Source organism: Netta rufina (assembly GCF_964035555.1).
Source record: "Netta rufina genome assembly, chromosome: 1".
NCBI classification, from domain to species: Eukaryota; Metazoa; Chordata; class Aves; order Anseriformes; family Anatidae; genus Netta; species Netta rufina.
The window spans coordinates 111,264,206-111,283,588 of NC_140123.1; the positions used below are offsets into that span (position 1 = coordinate 111,264,206).

A 19,383-nucleotide genomic window follows, 5' to 3' on the forward strand; every position below is an offset into this window, starting at 1 on the left:
GTATCAGCGTAAGGTTAATCGTTTTCAAAAGCCATCCTATGCTCAATTCTAAATGCATTTGATGTAGGTACACTAAATGTCGTATGCAATCTACAGGCGTTAAGATTTTTTTTTTTAAATGTAAAGCAAAACTAATTCTTTAAGCAATCTTTTTCTGAATGGTTCTTCTTGGATCAGAGTGCAACTGACAACATTGAAGTAACTTGTAATCATATAATGCCAAAGTAGTTTATTTTATGCAAGAGATATATGCAGCATTGTTGTATTTGCACTGTTTGAGTAACTCAAGAGCATCTATAGCACTCACATGCATCTTACCTTTGTGATCCTTTGTCCTGTACCCCTTCTGCTAGACAAGTACTACTGTTTCTCTGTAGATTTCTCACTGTCTGGTGGTAAAAAGCAAGCTCGTGAGTTTTCCCTAGGCCTGTTATTCATCAGTCTTTAACTTGTGAGCAGTGAACTAGACCAAAGGACACCCTTTTCCAGCTGAACCAACATCATCTTTGGTGAATATTTATGCCTGAATAATTAATAAATGATAGAGGGTAATTTAAAAATAGATTTCCATACACTCTACATTATGTTTACTCCCATATGAAAGCCTCAGTAGAGCTTTAGCATCTCAAATATCAGAAAAGAGCTGTCTGTCTCCTCTTGTTTCATATTGTAAACTAGAATGCTGTTTTGAAATCCCATTTCTGAAAGATACTCTGTTTGGCAACTGTTGAGATATGGTTAATTTTAGGATGCCAGAACACTGGGGAAAAAATCAAGCTGTGCTTTTTATTGACATAATAAATTCACATTGTGGAACTACATTTTGTGATGAAATAGCCTTAAATCTAAGTACATTTACTAACTATTCATGGTTCAATAGTCAACACCACTATTCAGGTTTAGCTGGAAAACTTTTTCATTATGAGTGGCCAAGTTCTGCTCTCTTTTATGAACTCAGAATAAAGCATTATTTGATGGTAGTAGAATAAGCTGGAATTAACGTACGTAATCTACATGCTTATTGGAGTTCTTACAACAGAAAAAAAAAAGGAAAAATAGTTATTGATAAAATGGTTTGTTTGTTGTCGTTGAGAATTAAACCCATATGACAACAAAAATAAAAGAAGTAGTTTTGGTCCCAGAAGTCAGTTCCCAGGTCTGCTTTTTTTCTTAATTTGGTACTGAATTAGCTGGTGTTCTGTTGGACCAATCTCTGTTGTTGGCATATATGTTTTATAACCGTATCTGGGTTTAGAGATCTTTTGATACTTACTACAAAAATATATTTATAATGCCATTTTTTTCTGACATTCCAGCAGAAGCTGTAAGTCCTTCCCATCCATACAAAATAGGTTTCAAATGGATTGTAATGATCAAAGCTGGAGATTTAGTTTGACTCTGATTGTAATAATGAAGGGTGACTCTAAGAGCTGTTCCAGTGCAAAGGCAATATTATGTCTTCTAGGAACTTCCTGAATTGATATGAGTAGAGGAAACCTGAAGGCAGAGCTCTAGCTTGGTAACTTTGAAGAGCAAATGAGTATATGCATGCCATACTATATTAATGCTTCTTCCTACATACAAAGAAGCCATATTGAGCGGTGATATTTCTAGGTATTTGAACGTTAATTCTAGGTTTTATGGGATGTCAACACAACAGTGTGATGTCCATGTCAGATTGTTCAGTGCCACTTGACAGGTATGTGAGCTGGCTCTGAACAAGCAGGTGTGTCAACTACAGCACAGTTAATTCTTCGTTTCTTTGTACCTTAAGTCCTGGAAAATGTCAGCATGTGTTGTGTCCCAGCTGATTGGCTCTGCCTCAGACAGACAAATTTCTTGGGCATTGGTATGCCTACAGAGCTTTCCAGGTCTAAAGTGAGCTCTGCAGGTATAAGCTGAAGAATTTTGGAACTGTGCCTCTTGCATGGCACGGCATGTTCTGTACTGCTTCTTTGTAAAACACAGCACGAAGTGTAATTAGAAGGGGAATCAACCAGAAGAAGAAATTGTATACCTTCAGAATGTACAAAGCTGATTGTCGTGTGAGGAGATCATGATTAGTACTGGATGGGAAATATTTTGAAAGTTTTTAATGAAGAGTCATCTGTCTTCTTCACATGTGTTTATTAATATATCAGTGAAGTGGCCAGCATTTGAGATGTGGGAAACTAGCTTGAAGTTCCTTATGTTAGTTTAACTAGATAATACAGTCTGGAAACCTGTCTTTATGAACTCTTACCAGTTCATAGGTAAGAATCCAAATCTGTGTGAAGTTACATTTGCACAGGTTCATTTTCTAAGAGAAAAAAGCATGGGGCATTGCCTTCAGTTTCTGTCTTTTATTTGTCATAAGGTTATGAATGAAATTTGGTCTTCAGTTGTAAGGGTTGACGTTGCAAAGTACCTTCTTACGTTATAAAGTATGTCTTCTGTGACAGGACTGAATATGAAATAAGACTAAGTTGTTGATAGTATCTTTAAAATATAATGTATTTGGCTGTAAAATCAAAGTGAAGTTTCAAGGTATTTTTGAGGAATATGAAATACAGCTTAGTAAGGTGTTGACATGCTATAGCTTTCTGTTAGACCAGTTTTTACTTTATGGGGGTTTGTAAGTAGATTAATAGTTTTAGGAATAGCTGTCCCCTAAATCACAGAAGCTATGCAACTTTTCTTCTTCCTTTTCCTGTTAGGCTCTGGATGTGAAATAGATTTGGTCTGATGAGGTTAAGGTTTTAAAAGAGAACATTGCTTTCCTCTGATCTATTCAGTCTTTGGCAGTCACTCTGTGCTTGAAAACAGAGTTCGCAACTTCTGGATTTTTATGTGGCTCTTCTAAAAGGTTGTTCAGTTTTGTACTAGGCAAAGCTCATTAGCCTTTTCCACATAGGCACCCACTCAGCTTTCCATTAGCAGTGAGCTTAGTATAGATTAGTTGAACTCCACAACTAATTCTCTGCAGTTTATTATCAGATTCTTGTCTGATCTTTTAAAGTTTTGTGTTCCTATTAGTGTCAATTTCATTTCCTAAAGACAGATTAAAGAAGAAACTGACCCAATCCAAAACATAGCTCATTTTTGTAGGTACAAGAAAAAATGATTACACAGTATGGTTTAAGAGCTATCTTTCTCCAGGAATTTATAAAAGTCATTTCTCAGTTAGTTATTTCTGTAAGCATTTAAGCAAAGAAGGCAATTCTTCCAATATTTTGGGTCTGAATAAACACAGGTATTGCTTCCATAGTAAGTCAGAAGACAGTCTTTCAGCATTTTGCTTTATTTTTTTAAAGACAGGATATTAAGACAGGAAAGCACTCTTATGAGTTCTATAAAGCTCAGATCACATCATCTTATAACACAAGACAAGCATTCGATTAGATTCATTATAGTTTAATGATGTTCACTTACTTTTTGGTAGGTAATATTAACTAGTTTTGCGATGAAGCAAATGTTGCATAGTAGCATCAGGTTATAGCATTATCCTTGTTTGATGGCTGTCTTGGACTATTCAAGGTGGTAAGTTGTCTGTCTTCTAATTATCTGAGTTCCTGGTTTAAAGATATGTCTTGTCTCCACCTGTGACAAAGAAAATAAACAGACCTTCAACTATGTTATCTTTTACTCTAATAGTGTCCAGCTACTGATAACATATGCAGTATCCTGGAACAATCAGTATTGGTACTTGTTTAGGAAAGGATGCCCAAATATCAATGCCCTTTCACATAGAAGATTCTCTTCAGAATAGAAATACAATAGAAATACATATTTAAAGTTCTTCAGAGCACTGATTACCGCTTTGACACTTTGAGTGGATTTCTCTCTTGTCAGCAGTTCACAAATGAGTGTTAATGGTTAGGTTAAATTCTTGCGTGCTGTTTCATGGTTCCTACAATGTAATTGTTTATTTGTTTTGTTTTTCTTTTTAAAATAAATATCCCGTGGCAATATTGTAGCCATTGCTGTTGTGCATGGGGAATTTGTATACTTGTGCTTCTTCAGTGTTAGCATTTAGTTCTTGTTTATCCAAAGATGATCTGAAGTTTTTACTTTATAAGTGCCAGTCTGCTGCCAGTACTGCAAGTATACTTCTAGTCAAATTTCTGTACTCTATTAAACAAAGAAAATTTGATGCTCTTTTGTCCAAACAGTCCTGAAATAAAAAGTTCAGTGTTTGTGCAAAGAGAGAGTATGTAGATTAGTTTCAGGTCATTTGAGTGGTGCCTAATACTAAACAAACTTCTATCATCTGAATTTTGAGAGATTGGCACCTCTGACATGAGGCTTTGTCTGATGGGACTTTACATTAATTTTATGCTGTTGACCATGGCCAGCTTAAGCATTAATGGATATTGGGCCATGCATGTAGGTAGTGTGACTATGGATTTTATTCAAGGTTGATGTTATTTAGCAGTTCTTTTTTGAAGGTGCCCACTGAACAGTCCTTAAAACTATATATTCAGCTTAAGTTTGCCAGAGTTGCAATGGTTTTCAATGTGATTGACTTCTTTTGCCTTTAGATGTAATGAATATTTTGTTTTGCAAGTACTCCACTTCTGCTTCGAGTTATTGTAATGTGATATAATATAGATCATCATCTTTCTTTGTGTGTATTTACATGAGGCAGAAAGGATTGAACATCACTTCTAAAGCACTTTACGTTCATATTAAGATACTTGACAGAAAAGAGATCTGCTCCTAAAGGATTGTATTGTGTGTACATGTACCTAGCTGACAATTTTATTTACGTGCATGTTGAAGGGCAGCATTTTCTTTGTTCGCTCTTGTAAATACAAATAACTTTAGGCTATTTTTAAAGCATTGCGAAGTATAAATCTGTTTACTATGAAACTTCTTAACTTTTTGCTTGGGCCGTAACCAATCTTAAATAGATGTTGTACATGTTACTACCATATTTGACCTTTTATAAGATAATTAAATGAAATTTCAGAAATATAACGTCTTTATGTACATTGCTGTTGCTCATCCAAACTTTATCAACCCCATATTTACAGAAAGTGACAAGCCACGAACGGGAACAGGTGAACCAGTTTTAAGTTTGCACTACAGTACAGAAGGAACAACTACGAGCACAATAAAACTGGACTTCACTGATGAGTGGTAGGACGTTAATTTTGCTTTTGACTTGTTAATGACAACTATATTTCACTGACACTGATCTAGCATAGATACAAATATTTTTTCCATATTATATATGTATGTTTTCCAGTAGGTATATATGCAATTTGAAATGGCTGGAGTCTTTAGCACATACAGAATATAAAAGACAGTCCTACTTTAATGTGGAATTTATGCAAGAGTTTATGATATTTTGCTATAGATTTCCCACTATATTAGCATTAAAAAGACTTATTTGTTTCCATCAAAACTGAGAGTCATTTTAGCATTCACTAATCTGATTAAAGCAAGATAGTACGGTGATGGAAAGGTGGTCCAGAGGTTATCAATCAAGTTTTGATTCTCTGCTTTACCAGACTTCTTATATAGTATTCAGCAAGTAAGTGTTTCTGTGGCACAGTTCCTGAGTTGTAAAACAATGGAGTTATTATTTGTGTGACTGAGGAGTGTTGGTGCATTCACGAAGTTCATTCATATATTTAAAATATCGAATTTGTGGACTGCTAAGATATTACAGTGATTTTAGATAATAAAGAAACCCATACTGTCTAACTGGCCTGACTTACTTGGTTTTGTATGGATGTATATCATTAGAACATCTCAGTACCTACCAAAACAACCACAATCCTTATTTCATCTCTTCTTAATTCTATTCCTTTACCCATGTTTTAAAAAATATCATAAAGATAGTAAATAAAAATGCTCACTAGGTTTTCTTACTTAAAAACAAAAACATGTTTATAGCCACTCTTAAATGCTGTGGCTTTAAATGTAAAACAAATACGGACAATTTCATCCATAGCATTTTGGAAAGTTCAAATGGTGATCTGTGTGTTTTCACAGCATGAACGCTTTGCCTATAGTGAACTTGAAATATTGTGACAGTTCTGTTAGAGCAGTCTTATCAGACGGTATTTCTATTTAAAGTCCAAATTTAGCAAGCTTTGAAAAAATTACTTTGGTTGTAATGCTTTAACTAATTCTGTGTTTAGTTTTGTCATCATTTTTGTTTACTATTTTTAGGATACGCTGTTTTCCCAAAGGGAACAGAGCATTAACAAATGTTTTGTCTGTTTATTCTTGATAGTGTTTTTTATTATAATAAAGTGCTAGCTATCACTCTATCACAGAAAACAGTTTTTTAAACATCATCAACATTTTGTTTGTGTTTATTTTTAGTATAAAATTTGAAAAATGAATTTTATACTTCAAACACGTAATGATTTTGAAGACAGCAAATTTCAATGAACTGCTGCATCAAAAATAGTATTAAGAAAAAGTTATGTGTACAGGAGATGGAGATGAGGGATGGGAAAACTACTCGTTACAAAAATATGAAATTGAAGAATTAAGGGCTAAGTGAAAACTACTAAAACTTAACTTTGGTTAAACTTTTCAAAGAGTATTAAAACAGATAGGATAAAGGTCTTTTAATGATTTAATCTTATTGAAGCAAGGGTGGAATGGCAGTTAAGAAATAACGAGAGTAAGTAAAAAGTAAATAAATACTGTATATTACTTACTGGTAAAGGTGAGGGTGTTGATGAAAAGGTCACAGGAGCTGGATGCAACTCAAGTGAAAGTAGGAGTTGGAATTTAATTAAGGAAAATTGGAGGTTCTCCATCTAAGAAATTTGGAAAAAGAAAATGGTGCTTACATTCTGTCTAGTAGCTAGTATTTTAACAAATCTCTTGCACCAACACTAACACCATGTGAATGAGAAAGAAACATCAAATATAGTGTCAAAGGAGAATGAAGGACTAAACACTATGATCTGTTAAGATTAATGGTATCATTATTCTAGAATCTAAAATAGTCCTGATAAAAAGGCATTAAAACAAGCAGTACATAGGAAATTAACCAAAATTATGGGAACTGGAGTATGCAGGATGCAGTACTGTTTTCCAACAGAATAATGGGTTCGTGAACCATAAATGGTGTAGTATAGAGAGCCTGTCTGGACTTTCAAGAATGTATTTGCTGTTTTGCTGTGTTGAACTTCTGTTACAAGGTGGGGTAGGTAAACTGATAAAGAAACTGCACCTAAGAGTGAGCTTAATGGAGCTTTTACAGTGGGTTGTGTTAAGAGGAAGAAGCATTTCCTAGTGTGACAAAACTGCAAGGCACTGTCAGTCCAGAGGCTAAATAAAAACCCATGTAGAATGAAATAGTAGAGGTAGGGTGAAATCCTGTGTAAAAAATAAATAAAAATCATGCAGTTGAGGACAAGTAACAGAAACATGATCTGGAATTTGGGAGTGCTGTGTGAATGAAATAGAGGGCCTTCCACTTGGACAAGCAGAAAACCTGCTATGGAAGCAGATAGTAAGTCTTAATTAGTGTAAAGAAAGCATAGGGTGTTGTTTTGTTCTCTACAAAACATCCTCTACACCTCTGCTGGTGTGAAAAATACCACTGAAGTAAAAAATAAAGCAGAGTAATAAATGAGTGTAAATTCACTGAAAAGTAGATTTCTAAGCATAAAAAATAAATATATCTTAATCACTTTTCAGATAGTGTGGTTACATTCATAAAAGTGGTTATATCATATGAGGCACGGTTTAGAAAAAAAAAAAAAAACAAAACTGAGTGTGCAAAAAGTCCCTTCCTGTCTGTCCAAAAACAATGCTGAAAATTACTGATTTGGAAGAAGTAACACAAGGGCTAAGAAAAATTTTCCACATACTCCAAATCCAGTACAACAGTAAATTGACTATGGCTTATCAAGATGAGTAAAAACTCTCATATTTAATGTAAAGAATAAAAACATTGAAGCCTAGGTTAGATTCTCAAGAATCTAGGCAAAGCATGATTCATGCTGGTTCTAACAATGTAACTTGTAGAATAGTTTAGTACTAATGTACACAGGTAAGAAAATACTTGTCTACATTCTCAAGAATCGTGCTTATAACTCTTATAACTCATCTTTGTATCTGCTTTTGTCTAGTGAATTGCCTCACTTTTAGATGCCAAAATGAAGATGAGGACAGAGAAAGAATAAGAGAGATCAGGAAGAAGGCTTTTCATTTTCTAAAATAAGGTCTTTTTAGGGAGTTCAAAAACATTAGTTTTGACAATATTTGCAAAAACTGTGTTATGTTTCCTGAGGAATTTTTCTCTGAAAGAAAAACTTGTGCTCAACAATAATTATCTAATCTAAACATGAATGGGTAGTAAATCTAATATACCAGCGTAGAGTAAATCTTGAAAAATAACAAAATGTTGAGGACTAAAAGCCAACATCAAAAGTCTGTGGCTCAAAAGGTAGAGAAACAATAGTGAACAGTGAATAAAATAGAAAATGTTATCTAAAGTAGTTTTTGAAGTAGATGTGATAAGAGCATGTATGTAATTAGTGCTCAGTTGACAGCTTGTAATACCCCCAATAAGGTCTCTTCTCTGATCATTTATGTGTACGAAACTGTGTAAATAATGAAAGAGAGCAAATCCTGTTGAGTTCTCACAGAGAAATATGATAAGCAATAAGGAAATACTTTATCCTTTGTTCTTTAAAAAACAAACCTGTGATGCAGAGGAAGACTCTGGAATGAGTGACAACGGACATAATAAAAGAAAATTTTGGAATTCCTGTGAAGGTTGTTATTTGCCAGTGAGACTGCGGTGAGAAAGATGATGAAGGCTATGCTCTTGCATTGATTTTCTTATCAATTTACATTATTTCTAATTTTTGGGGGGATTTGTTTTGTTTATTTGTTTGTTCTTTACATGTTACATTGCCAGGAGCAGCACAAATTCAAGCTCTAGAGGGAGTGGAAGTCATTGCAAAACTGAAGGCCAAGAAGATGCTGTAAAAACAAAAGCCTCAGAAGAGTCAGGACCTGAAGATGAAGAAACAAGTAAGATACATCATTACTTCTGTAATGGTAAGGTAAAAATTCTGCTCTCATATGATCATGACTACCACTGAACACAATGGGAGTCTCATACACATGCATGTGAAGGCAGAATATAGCCATAACAGAACATGGTTTGGTTTGGTTTTCCTTTCTTTTTGGAAAGAAAAAGGTACCGACCTGAGATAGATGCAAATAAACATAACCAAAATAGCTTTTCTGGTTCTTAGTTCTAAAACCCTCATTCTTTTTTCTTAAAGGCATTTTGGCCCTAATTTTTATTGAAAAATAGTAGCGCTTCTGTTTGCAGTCATGATGAGTGCTAAGTATTTTGTTACATTTCTTTCAAGCTTTCACTGTATTTTGTTATGTGAGGATGTCTTGCAGCAATTCATTGCTAAAAGGGCAGTCAAGTCAAATTACTGGTTCTAGTGAATTGTGGGTTGTTGTTTTTTAATCTCTTTTAATGGAGGGATAACTTAATTTCTGTGTTCAGGAATAATAGCTTTCAGTAAGTGATCTTTTTGTTTCAAGACTATTAGTGCTATTTTTGCAGCTAAATTTTCATCTGTAGGATATAAGTTCATTAAGGAACAAGATACACTTTTTTCTTTGTTAATGTATTGACCTGAGCAACTAGATAGTTTTTTATATACTGATTTTTATGTGATTAGTATCCAAAAATTCAGTAAAGTGAGATGTAGAATTTGGAGGGTATCGTTCTGATTGTTTTGATTGCTTTGATTGGTTTGATCTAGGACTGCTAGTCCCATGTAGATTATTTTACACTGTAGATGCTTATATATGTGAAATCATGTGATTAATATTAAGTTGTTATTCAGGAGTTCCTGATGAATCTCACAAGGAAGACACAAGTAATGAAGAACTGAAAACTACAGATGAAACTATAGAGACAACAGAAGCAAGTATGTGTCTGTACTCTTTTCAGTATTGTTATATGAAGAAGTAGGGAATGGAAAACTAAATTTCTAATATAAACTCAATATGTATAATTTAATTCCTATGACAATTTATAGTACCTTCTAAAATAAGCAATAATAATTGATGTAGTGGATTATTTTGACCAATATTTTCTATTAGCTGTATCAGATCAACCTGTTACTGAGCATCCTGGAATCCAACCAGAAGAAAATAGCCCCAGTGTTGACACTGGCTCCAGAAATATAGAAGAAGAAACCTCCTGTGAAAAAAGCGCACAACAAGATGTTTCAAATCAGCAAAGTACTGAATCCACTGCCAACTTGCTTGCTGCAAATGATGAACCTCAGTCACACCCAGAATCCTCAGGGCTTGCAACTCCAGAAGAGTCCTCTACCAGGACCTCAGCTCTTCAAGAAACGGATGATAGTGACGATGATCCTGTTCTGATCCCAGGGGCAAGATATCGAGGAGGACCAGGTCACAGGTTAGAGGAGTATTTGTCTCTGTTACTGCCTGGCAAATTGCCTTTTTTTTTTTTTTTTTTTTTAGTAGGAGTACTAGCGGCCAGTGCTTTATTTACTTAATTAAATTGTTCTTTGGACAGCTAGACAAGCTTAATGACTTGAGTCTTATTTTGCCTATATATAAGATATTTATAGCTCTATTTTCCCTCTTAGCCAGGCAAGCTCCCATGGACCTAATACCTGCTTTTGCTTATTTTGTGCCTACTGAGTACCCCAAGGATAAACATTTGCAGTTCGTTTTTGATTATTCTCACTTGAGTCATAATTATCAAAAGCTCATAAAATTTCATATAGGGCACAGGGGCCTAAATTTTTTCTTTGAATTGTATTTTGAATATTCTGTCCTTGACAAAGCAAGAGCTATTCTCTGTTTTTATTCATTAATTTTTTTCTGCAGTACATACATTAAGACTTACGTAATCAATCATTCTTTTTATTATCTGATGGAGAAACTCTGTAATCCTTTTTCTCAGTTATTCAATATTTATTCAATATCTATGTATAGCAGTCCAAAAAAAAAAAAAAAAAAAAGGTACTTTAGTAAAGATTGTCATCACTAAGAAAAGGTGCATTTGGTACACTTCATATATTTTTTTCTGTGTAAAATGTGGACATATGTTCATGATTGTTTGATCATTCAGTAAACTTAGCCTCCAGTTCAGTATTGCTCTTTTTAATACCTTTGTTCACTAAATTCAGTTCTTGGACTTTTAAGAAGTTATAGTAATTATTTAAGCAACCTCATTATTGCTGGAGTTAAGAAAATATCTTTCACATATTTCAGATGTTTATGTAACCCATTGTCAGGTGCCTTAGCTTTACTCCTGTCCTCTTCAAAGTTCTCTTGCTATTAATTTCTTATGCTAGCAATGTGAATTCGTTACTGGAAGCATTGCAATATGTATTCATTAGGCAAACAGAAGAAATCTAATAATTGAATATAGAAGAAGTTTTGAATAATTTGTGGTTAAAAAAAAAACAATTATAAGCCACCACATTGTTAGTAGTGACAAAAAGGCTGGTAGTTTCTTATTACACAGCATAAATAATTCTGCTCACTAAATGATGTTTTTTATGAAAAAGTTGTCTTGTACAGGTTCTGTCTGAATCCATTAATTGTCCATGCAGTAGTAAGTAGACTTTAATTGCAGGTATATAGCTAATGACTGAAATAGTTTCTACTGCAAAGCCAATGTTCATTGTGTGGCTGAAGCAGTCAAAGAGCAAGCTGTGAAAAGCTCTGCAATTTTAATCCCATTTCTGCTTTCAAGTAGGATTCTTAGCTACTCTTCATGCACTTTGTTATCTCTATTATGTAGTAATTTTTGGAGTAATGTAACAAGAATGACAGTTCCTAGTATCATATAGCCTCGCCCACTAGCTTCCCACTAGCGTGGAAATCTTAAATGAAGTTGCACTTTTGTCTGGCACTGTTTTTTTCTTCCTTTGCATGTAGTAAGATTTCTTCCTGTAGCAGTTTAAATTTTTCATATAGGAAAAATCATTCAACTATATTAATAATGCAGTTAAAATTCTTTATGCAGCCCCCTCCTTCCTTACTCTTCCCCCAAATAAAATCTGAAAAAAGCTTCTGTTTAGTTAATACTGGTTTAGGATTGCTTCCATGCTTTCATTACTCAGGTTTCATGCCTGACCACCTCATTTTGTCGTCGTCTTTGTTTGTGCAAGCAGTGAAGTTTAATTTCAAATGACTCAGATATATGTTTACTTTTTTTTCCTCCTATTCTTCTGGTCTCAGGCATTTCTAAATGTCCACTGATCTACTGAAGAAGAGTGAGTGTGTGCCCAAATGAATTTGGACTTGCAGACAGAAAAAGTAGGCACTGGTGGTCTTAAAGGCTTGCTATAAGCCATCTTAGTATTTGTATCTCTCATGAAAAGGAGTGAAAGGAACTGGAAGTCCTCTCTGCTATTAAGACAGATGTTACAGCCTATAATCTTTTTCAGAAACTGACCAAATTTACATAAAATCCCCCCAGCACTTTAACACATGGGAAGTTGCTTCTAAACATTCCTATAGTCATTTTGGTTTGTGCTAACACAGTATTTTGATCGAAATAATATTTTTTTCATGCCCAATGCTTATCATTTCAATGCTGTTCACCTTCTTCATTATCAGCTTTTATTTTGCTAGTGTGCTGAGATTTTCTGTACTCTTAGCAGTAAAAACTTGTAGTGTTCTTCCACCATCCTACCGGTTCCTACCTTTGCTCTTCCTAGTTATACTTTCTTGAAGCTGGAGACCAGACAGTCCAACACTGTGCTGTTTGGACTTTGCTAGCAATATTAACATGATTGCTCATTGTCTAGAGAAAATTCTCAGAAGCATCAATGGGTTGTAGTTGCATCCTTCCCCTCTCTCACCTATGGCCGTCTCATAGTGGTGGCTTTTGCTGAGACCTAACGTCAGTCAAATTACTGAACTCTTTCCTACTTCCTCATTTCCAGCTAATGTGTTCCCATCTTTTACCAGAAGGAAGCATGGAAGTACATAACCATCAATTTTATACTACTGAATTTCTTCCCAGCTCTTTTTCTCAAGGTCCTACAGTCCCCACTATATTCATAAAATTAACAAACTTTATGTCTTTAATGCACAGCATGAGTACATTCCTACATTTTGCTCAAAGATCATTAGCAATATATTAAATAAAATTGCCTGTAAGACTGGTGCTTAACTCTACCAGAATGTTTTTTCTAGGCTTACATTTTATCTTTTCTCACTTAGTAAATTGTTACCTAACACTTAGTTTACTAAATCTCATTTTCCCAGGTTTACTTAATAATTGAGTTTCCCATGTGTCATCTCTGAGATAATTAATTGCATTAATACAGAAGTAATATAGTAGATTTCATCTGTCTAGAATATGTAGGAGGAGTTGTTTGTGGCTTTTTTTTCTTTCCAGAGAAGGTTATAAAATTAGAGTGCAATAATCTACTTTTTTATGAGCCTATTTTATAAAGTGGCAAAAAATAATCTATAGGACAAAATAATGGGCTGTAGCCTTCTGAAACAGTGCTAAAAGTTGTTCAACTAATAAGCCTTTTCCAGTATATAACATCAGTATTTTTCTTATCTGCAGCAAATCTTAGGGCTTTTTTTTTTTTTAATACCTATTAAATACATATTGCTTATGTAAAGGAGAAAGTCGATGGTTGGGGAATTGAAAATAAAGAAAACTGTCTTAGAGTCAGCTTTTTACTGTAAAGTGCAACTTCTTCCACTGAGAAAAGGAGGATATACTTCTGAGTCTCTGAAATCATGATCTTAAACTTCTTAAGGAAAAGAAGTGGCCAAAACCCCCCTTTGATATCTGTTTTGTTAGTACTTGCACTTAAATAGATGAAATTGCTGCTGCAACTTTGCTGGGTTTGTACAGTTTTTAGTAAGATATATGTAGATTTCAAATTTGTGAATAGATATTTTTGTCCACTTTGTTTACAGAACCATCATTATTTTAATTATGTTTAGGCAGAAATCAGAATTTTAATGTGTTCAAACCAAGAACTGGGTCTTTATATTTCACTTATATGATCTAAGTATTGATACAAGGGACATAAACTCTTATTGTAGATGCTTAAAATTCTCAAAACATAATGAGTGTAGATAGTTTCTCTCTAACCTGAAACTGAACTGTCAGGAAAGACTGTTCAACAACTACACTAATAATTGGAAAGGGGCCTAGAGGGCATAGCAGCCCTACATTAATAATTTGGAAAGGACCCTAAAAGGGCCTAGCAGCAAAGTAAGTAGAAATATCACAGTCCTTTGTGGGTTGACAAATTGAGTAAGTCAACTGACTGTTGACTACAAATCATCTAGGAATAGTTTTGCTTTGAAAGAAATAATTGGGAATGTGCCATCTCTCTTTTTTCTGTAGCGTTTCTGCAACCCCTGAGCATTGCTAATAGGGATGATGAAGACCAGTGACAGAAAGAAGCTAAATAGTTACTTACATTTTTATATTGATAATGGGCTAGTCAATACATGCTCTTTTTAACATAATTGTAGAAGGAACTGCCTAGAGTATACTTCAATTAAAAAAAAAAAAAAAAAGCCCATTTTGCACTGCAGAGCATTTAGCTAGATACTCAATAGAGAAAATAACCTCTTGGGGGTTTTAGGGAAACCACAGGGAACGATCCCTTCTCTTACAAACATGAGGAGATAAGCAGGTTTTTAAGTCTTGAAGTGTGCCCATAGAATATCTTCTTTAAATCTTACTAAGTTCAGTAAATTTAGTTGGAACAGATAGATAACATGGTTTACCTTAACACTGTATATTGTAACCTGTGTGAAGCAGGGCTGGGAGGCAATCTAAGCAAGATATGTGTGCTTCATGTAGAAAGAGTGCAGCTTTTAACTGACTGAACTGATTTTTCCCCTTAGTCGAGATAACTGTTTCAGCGCTGTTTTCCTACTTAAATGACTGACTTAATTTTATCTGGACTTTGACAGAAGCTGATATATGAGCAGAGGCTAAGCCTGGAAAATTTTAAACTAGTAGGTTAAAATTTAAAACAAATGCAAATGTAAAATGGAAATGATTTTGCAGCTGCTTCCGTTTCTGCTATAATCTATGAAGAATTACTGCATTTTATAAAATCAACTTTGTGTACTAATATGTAATCTGTATATTATTTTTGCTGATATCAAAATAGTCTCATATACTAACACATCAAGGAGAACAAATCTCGGAAGAAGTAGAACTCATTTTGTAATAGATGCTAACCTTTAAAAACATGATATCCAGCAATTTTGAATGACTTCAGTTGTTGTTCCCTTTACTAGATATAATATCAGAGGAACAGCGATAGGTGATAGAATAATGAGGTAATTCATTATTTTCTTCCTCCCCTCTTCTTTTTTATTTCTGTATAATGGATTTATCAGGTTCATGTTTTTCATGTCTAACTGGCATTTTAAGAATTACTATACTTTAAATGCTATGAATTACAGAACATATTGCTTGAGTTATATTTAGCTGCATGTATTGCATGGAAATTGATAAGAAATGGCAATATAAACAATTAACAATGTATTAACCTTTTTATTGTGTGTCACATAAATTAATGGAATTTGAAAAATGTGTAGTTTGTGAAAAGCAAATACCTTTTTTTTTTTTTTTTTTTTTTATTCAGCAGCTGAGGAACGTGTCATATTTGCATGTGCCACTGCTGATCTGCTCTGTCTCACAGTGCAGAACATCCAGTTCTGGAAAAGATATCAGAATAAACATCTCAAAGACCATTCATATTTTTTTTCTTTTGCTTGAACAAGATGTAATTATCAAAGTTATATTTGATAATACATGTTTAGCAAAAGAAGCTTTAAATCTTACAGAATATTTCTGCTAATGAAGTTAAGTGAAATAGTCACTTGATCTCATATTCCTCACCGAAATACTTGAGTGAATTAGTTGTAAGAACATATAAAGTAATTTGGGCAACTGTGCTTGGCTGTGTGAGATAAGAGGGAGAAACAATCTACAGTGATTTAATGTCAAAGGTTATAGATAAGGGAAACGGGAAAACAAATGGGTAAAAATAATTCTAATGATGAAAAACAACATATTGCTTTTTTGTGGCCAGAAAGGAAAAGGCATGAGATGTGGTGTTATAGAAAACGTAACCTGAATCCTGCATTTTAAATGCTTTGAGGAAAATACCACAGGCACACTTCATTGTTTTGCATTCCAAACTTAGCTGGAATTGAAGAGTTTCCTCCTAGCATCTAACCTAAATCTCCCATCTTTTTGTTTAAAAACATTCCCCCTTGTCCTATCACTGTCTGCCTGTGTAAAAAGTCGCTGTGTTACAACACATGCTTGGAATTTCTTGGGCAGGAACATGATAGCTGGCAGGTGGATTACTCTCTGCAGTCAATGAAGAAATGACCATAAGGCATCAGAGAAGCAGCTTTTAAGTTAATGGTAATGTGTCCTGGGTCCCCTGCAGTTGTGTTGGATAGGAAAAATAGTTGAAATGAGAAGATGGCAACAAGGAAAAAAGACTAACTTCAAAGAGCAGAAGAGAAGGGAGCAGGGTTCCTGGTACTTAGCAGGAAGAGATGATGTTTGGCTCTGTGTGTAAGTTAATTTAGAAACTTTAGAAGACACATACCCTTAGTATTGGATGAATCAATATTGTTTTAGCTGAGTAATCAGAGCTGAGACAAGAGGGGTGCAAAAAGGAAGCAACTACACATGAGCCCTACAACTAACTAACTGCTGCAGCTTAAGAGACGATTAGTTTGGAATAATGGTGTTTGGAAGAAGAGGGTTATCAAGGGTACCAGATTAATTTTGTCTCAGCCACTGCATCAGGCCTCCACTGGGTCAGTTTGTAGCTGAATTGCTATAGATTGTATACAGATTCAGCTGATAGATAATTGTGATGTTCAGTTTTCCCTCTTCTGAAAAACGTATCATTAATTTTGACTGTCACTCTTCTAACTAATAGATAAGCATAGTTGTTTTAAAACAAGCAGGGCTAGTTAGCCAGAAATTGTTGAGTAACATACATGGGGAACTGAGGTCTGCAGCTCTCAAAAAATATATTTTTTCAGAGAAACCTTGTGTTTTTCTGTCAAGAAAAAATATTGTACTATAATAAACAAACTGGTTTAAAAGTCATTCTTTATTAGATGTCACAATTTGTGAACACACAGAAAATGTCCTATGTGACAAAGTTTTTTGACTTAGCTTGTATGTTTAAATCTTTTTCCATTTTTCTGGCTATTTAATTGAAAGAATATAATGGTTTCACTTTCGAATGCCTATTCCACTCATGTAGGGTTTAATTTAAATGCTCTTTTCATTATTAATGTTTATAACAACTGATTTCAAAGTCTTCAATCTGGCTGATTGTAAGGGACAAAGTTGTGCTCTAGTCCATGCCTATGTCCTTATTTTTAGAAATAATATCTTCTATCTTACCTCAAGGTACTGAGATGATGAAAGTACTGTATATTGTCTTGGGCTCAATCTCATCAAGACTGTACACGCCAACTTTATCGTAAGATAGGAAATGAGGTAGCACAAAATTTAGCAAAACATTATTTAGCTTTATGTCTTCAGAGGGAACAGTTGTACTGAATTATTCTAAAGTCAGAGAACTACCCAGAGTATGAGGGCATAACTAAACCAAAGTTCAGTTTCTTTGACATTACAAGACATATAACATTTTCTGTTCTGTGAAATTAATACCAATAATATTAATCTATGTCCTACATTTCTCAGGCATCTTCATTATTTGATGCCTGAATATGAATAAATAATGTTTAGTTTCATCAGTTGATGGAGTTGCCTGAGGAATGCCAACACAATGTGCATAAATTTAATTATCTCATATTCAGATAATTAAATTTACTACAAAGAGTGTGGAGTTTGGAAACAGTAGGAAACAGAGGAAACAGTAGCTTGCCGTCAGGCTTAGCTCTGGCCAAACTTTGAAAGAGGAAGGGATTGCGCAGCATGCTTCTGTATCTACTGATGATTCAAATGCTTAGGCTACTGCCTAAGTTCAAGTTGTCATGGACAGGAATTGCTTATCACAAATATAAGTGTAAATTAAAAAGCCATTAAAACAAATGCCATCTTTTTTTTTTTTTTTTCCTTCACATTTCTTAAAAGCGTACAGAAAATCTGTAGTTATGGAGAAGCAAAACCTTCTCAAACAAAAACAAAACAAAAAAAAAGAGGTTCTTAGTTGTGAAATAGCATTAGATTAGGCTCACGTGTATCTTTACTGCAGAAGACTTGCTTCTGCCAGGCTGCTGCTTTTAGCAGTGTGTTACTAAAATGCCTGATAACAGTATCACAGTTATAGTCACATGTGCTTGGCTACATTCTCACTGTGGAAGGTAGTCATTGACTTTAAAAGAGAACTAAGTATCATCCCATTCATGCCATTCACAAATAAGAGCCAAAATGATATATATATATATTTTTAACTTAGAACTGAATCTAGTTGAAAGACAGTGTTTTTATCAAAAGTTGCTTTTGTGCTTCTGCTTTTATTTAAAAATGCATGATTCTGAGTGCTGAATATCCTTGACGTTTTTTTTTTTTGTAATGTGCGCATTAGACAAATTTAGACGGAGACATTAACTTTTATAGAGATGCTGTAACCAAAAACTATATAAGAAACTACTCAGGAATACTGGTTAGATACTTCTAACAACATCTTCTAATCCCAAGACCTTTTTAGCTGCTATCTAGCAAGTAACCCTTCTAAAAGAGCTAGACAAGTTCACTGCTTTGTCAAACCTAATGATGTTTAACTTCTCAACGTTTCCACTACACGTGTTTTTGATAATTAATGTGGATAAATACACACCATCCCAAAATCCAAATGGGAATACTAGTAAGCAGTAGCTGTAAGGCTAGCAGGCATTGCCTTGAAACCAAAAGGGTCTCACTGTGCTAAATAGCTGTGTGCTGTTTCCAAAGCCATGATCATTTATGCGGCTGGTAACAGAATAATTATTAAATGATTATTGCTTTTACTTTCTCACAGAAACAATATCTTTTTTTTCCCAAACAAAACCAAATGCATATGAATAATTAATTAAAATTTTTGCAAGTATTTTATATATGTAGTCTATCATATATATGCCACCCATCATTTTCCTTCACATGGAAGTAAACCAGTAAGAAAGATAATTTGATGATCTTTAAAGCATAATAGATGTAGAACGTGAGTTTTTTTTTTATTTTCTTTCCTCTTCAGTGTATAAGGACTTTGAAGATCTCTGTTCTTAAACCTGCTGAAAATTACAGTTGAGACTTCATATATTGTAAGGACTAAATAACAAACTCAGTGTATTTATTTAGCGTAGTATAGGAAGGAGGAACCAGAAAATTGCCTAGATATGAAATTGCTGGGGGAGTGGGTATAG

General features: G+C 34.2%; 1 protein-coding gene across 6 annotated transcripts in view; it reads left to right on the forward strand.

Moving 5' to 3' along the window:
- Positions 1–19,383, forward strand: part of DCAF6 (DDB1 and CUL4 associated factor 6) — an 85,865-nt gene that overhangs the window by 49,119 nt on the left and 17,363 nt on the right. For 4 of the 6 annotated variants that reach the window (XM_084298468.1, XM_084298470.1, XM_084298471.1 and 1 more), the window contains 5 exons: positions 5,016–5,121; positions 8,882–8,997; positions 9,837–9,920; positions 10,096–10,420; positions 15,274–15,315. In XM_084298468.1, coding sequence (XP_084154594.1) covers positions 5,016–5,121; positions 8,882–8,997; positions 9,837–9,920; positions 10,096–10,420; positions 15,274–15,315 — 673 coding nt within the window. The remainder of the gene's footprint in view (positions 1–5,015; positions 5,122–8,881; positions 8,998–9,836; positions 9,921–10,095; positions 10,421–15,273; positions 15,316–19,383) is intronic. The other 2 variants (XM_084298469.1, XM_084298473.1) reach the window with 1 other exon arrangement.